The sequence below is a fragment of the Nicotiana sylvestris genome, chromosome 6 (assembly GCF_000393655.2).
Source record: "Nicotiana sylvestris chromosome 6, ASM39365v2, whole genome shotgun sequence".
Taxonomy (NCBI): domain Eukaryota; kingdom Viridiplantae; phylum Streptophyta; class Magnoliopsida; order Solanales; family Solanaceae; genus Nicotiana; species Nicotiana sylvestris.
Genome location: NC_091062.1, coordinates 134,114,437 through 134,116,913, shown reverse-complemented (window position 1 = coordinate 134,116,913; position 2,477 = coordinate 134,114,437). Strand labels below are relative to the sequence as shown.

The 2,477-nt window shown below is 35.4% G+C and overlaps 1 protein-coding gene across 1 annotated transcript; it reads right to left on the bottom strand.

The window, feature by feature from the left end:
* Positions 1-258: 258 nt before the first annotated feature.
* On the bottom strand, positions 259-2,477 carry LOC104216558 (protein FAF-like, chloroplastic). Its single transcript, XM_009766633.2, has 2 exons — positions 2,345-2,477; positions 259-2,219 (listed from the first exon to the last, which is right to left on the bottom strand). Exon 2 carries the CDS (start codon positions 2,177-2,179, stop codon positions 698-700), a length of 1,482 nt encoding a protein of 493 aa, XP_009764935.1. The 5' UTR covers positions 2,180-2,219; positions 2,345-2,477; the 3' UTR covers positions 259-697.

The following is a 2,477-nucleotide window of genomic DNA, read 5'->3' as shown; positions in this document are numbered from 1 at the left end:
TACCTTTAAAAAATTCAAAAACATTTTTGTGTCTTGATTGTGTTTACAACATGATGATTGCAGGGTGGGGTGGGAGCTGTATGCACTTGAATTGAAGGGAGATTGCACTGTCAAAATATTTGTACAATATATCATTACATCTAAATTGTGAAGTATATCATAAAACCTTAGAGATATAATCATAAAACACAGCCACTCAATTCCTTCACCTCAGATTGGAATGACAAAAAGCTAAGGACAAAAGGAAGAAAAAAAAGAGGAAAAGAAAGAAGGAGAATTCGCATTTGATGCTGAGATAGACAGACAATACACCACCAAGTCAAACTTGGCTCATATATTTAAGAGTTTAGTAATATCATCATAAACTAAAACACACAACATAGGCTTAAATAAAAGATGATGATTTTGAAAACAACTAAAATCTTCTCTATGTTTTCCTTGTTCAATCCTCTAAAATCAAAGACATTTATAATTGATATCTCTCTCCCTCTCTCTTTGTTTATTTGGCTACAGAAAACTCTTTTTGACCAAAAGAGTAAAAACTAGACGGACTAACAAAGAGAGGAAAAATCACATTTCTAAATGATACATTACTCCATTTATTATTATTATTATTATTATTATTATTATTATTATTATTATTATGTGATTATATATTATGATCTAATTAATTAAAACTGGGATTAGACAATGATGATTAGGAGGTGGCAATGCAGTGAGGCTCCCAAATGAGTAGAGATCTCCTTGGTTCTTTGCATCCTTTCAACAAAGGCACCAAATAATTGATGTTTCCTTTGTTTCCTCTCATTAGCACCAAATCTTTCTGCTCATAAGATGCTATCTTTGTAGTAGTAGTACCATTGGCATTGGGAGTAATACTATTGGGGGCTGAAACAACAACCTGCTTATCATCATTGTAGTTGTTAACAATAGTGGGATTCTTCCTCCAGAAATACTCATAGGCATTGAAAGAAGCTGCTGCTGAAATTGGTGGAAGTGAATGAGGAACTTGGGTTATGTCATTCTCTTTGTTTGACCATTTTAGATGATGATTCTTTTTCTCTAGTCCCATAAGTTGTTTCATCATCAATGTTGATGTGTTCACATTCATCCTACCATTTGACAATCTTGGTTTTTGTTCCAGCACAATTTGCATCCCTTTTGTCCCATTTTCTTTCTCCTCCACCTCCACCTCCACCTCCTCTTCCTCTTCATCTTCATCCTCCTCTTCATATTCATCTTCTTCTTCATAACCATCATAGTCTAACTGAGGTGGTTTATTATATTCAACTTGTTGCATTTCGTCGAACACTTTCTCAAACTCTGCAACTTCTTGATTATCCTCTGTTTCTGAAGTAGGACTAGTGCTGATTAAGGTGAGAAGAAGGCGGCCATCAACGCGTTGGGTACGGAAAAGATTTTGATAAGGAACAGAAACAGCTTCAAGAATCAATCTACCATTTTGCCTGTGAGATTGCATGTGAACAGAGGGCTTATCCTCAGCAGCCAAGGAAGAAATAGGAGGAGGGAATGACTTAGGAGTAGATGATGATCTTTTGTTATGGTTATATTTAACAACTGGAAATTCCTCAAAGGAGTGAGAGATGAATTCTTTTTCTTGTTGTTGTTGTTGATGATCATCTTTGTCATCATCAGTGTCAGAGGGTGGGTAAGAGGAAAGGTTAATCTCAGAGCCAGTCTCTGATCCAAGACTTTCAGTACAAATTTCAAGACTTTTCTCAGTCAGAGAGCTGGATTTTTTAAGAAGAGGGTGAATATAAGGAGGTGGAATTGTGGATGATGAGTCATCTTTCTTTTGAGTTAAAATAGAGCTCCAAACATCAACTGATGTAATTGGCTCTGATTTGTTATTACCATTTTGGATTGATTTCCAAACATCATCTTGTCCAAGATTAGCAAGCTCTTCTGAGGAGCCAATTTTCTTCATAGGGGAATAGAATCCATTTTGTGAAAGCCATTTTTTGGATGACATATCAGCTGAAAGAGTTCTTCTAATGGAAGCTGCAGCTGCTTTGTTGTTGTCTGATCCAAGAATGGACATTATGCCTTGTTGTTTTGCTGTGCTTGCCTTAGATAATGGGGGTAGTGGTGGGGGTAGTGGTATACCCTTATCTTCCATCTTCAAACTTGTGTTCAAGTTCTTGAGACTCATTGACATCTTGAGATGATCAAAACAAATAGCTAGGAGTGTTTTCCTTCTGCACAAAAGTTAAAGCCAATTTATTGAGAAATGAATAAGAAAACAAGTCATATAGTATGTGCTTAATTAACAAAATTTCAAGTTCCAAGAGATATACACAAATAATGAAGTGTGTTTAATTACCTTAAGCAAACAACAACATCCAAATGAGGAGAGTGCTCAAAGGATGATAGTTGAAAGCTAAGAGAGGAATTGAAAAAAGACAGTAATGAAGATGAGGATATTATTATGGTATTGCAGTATATGTTGTTTTTGC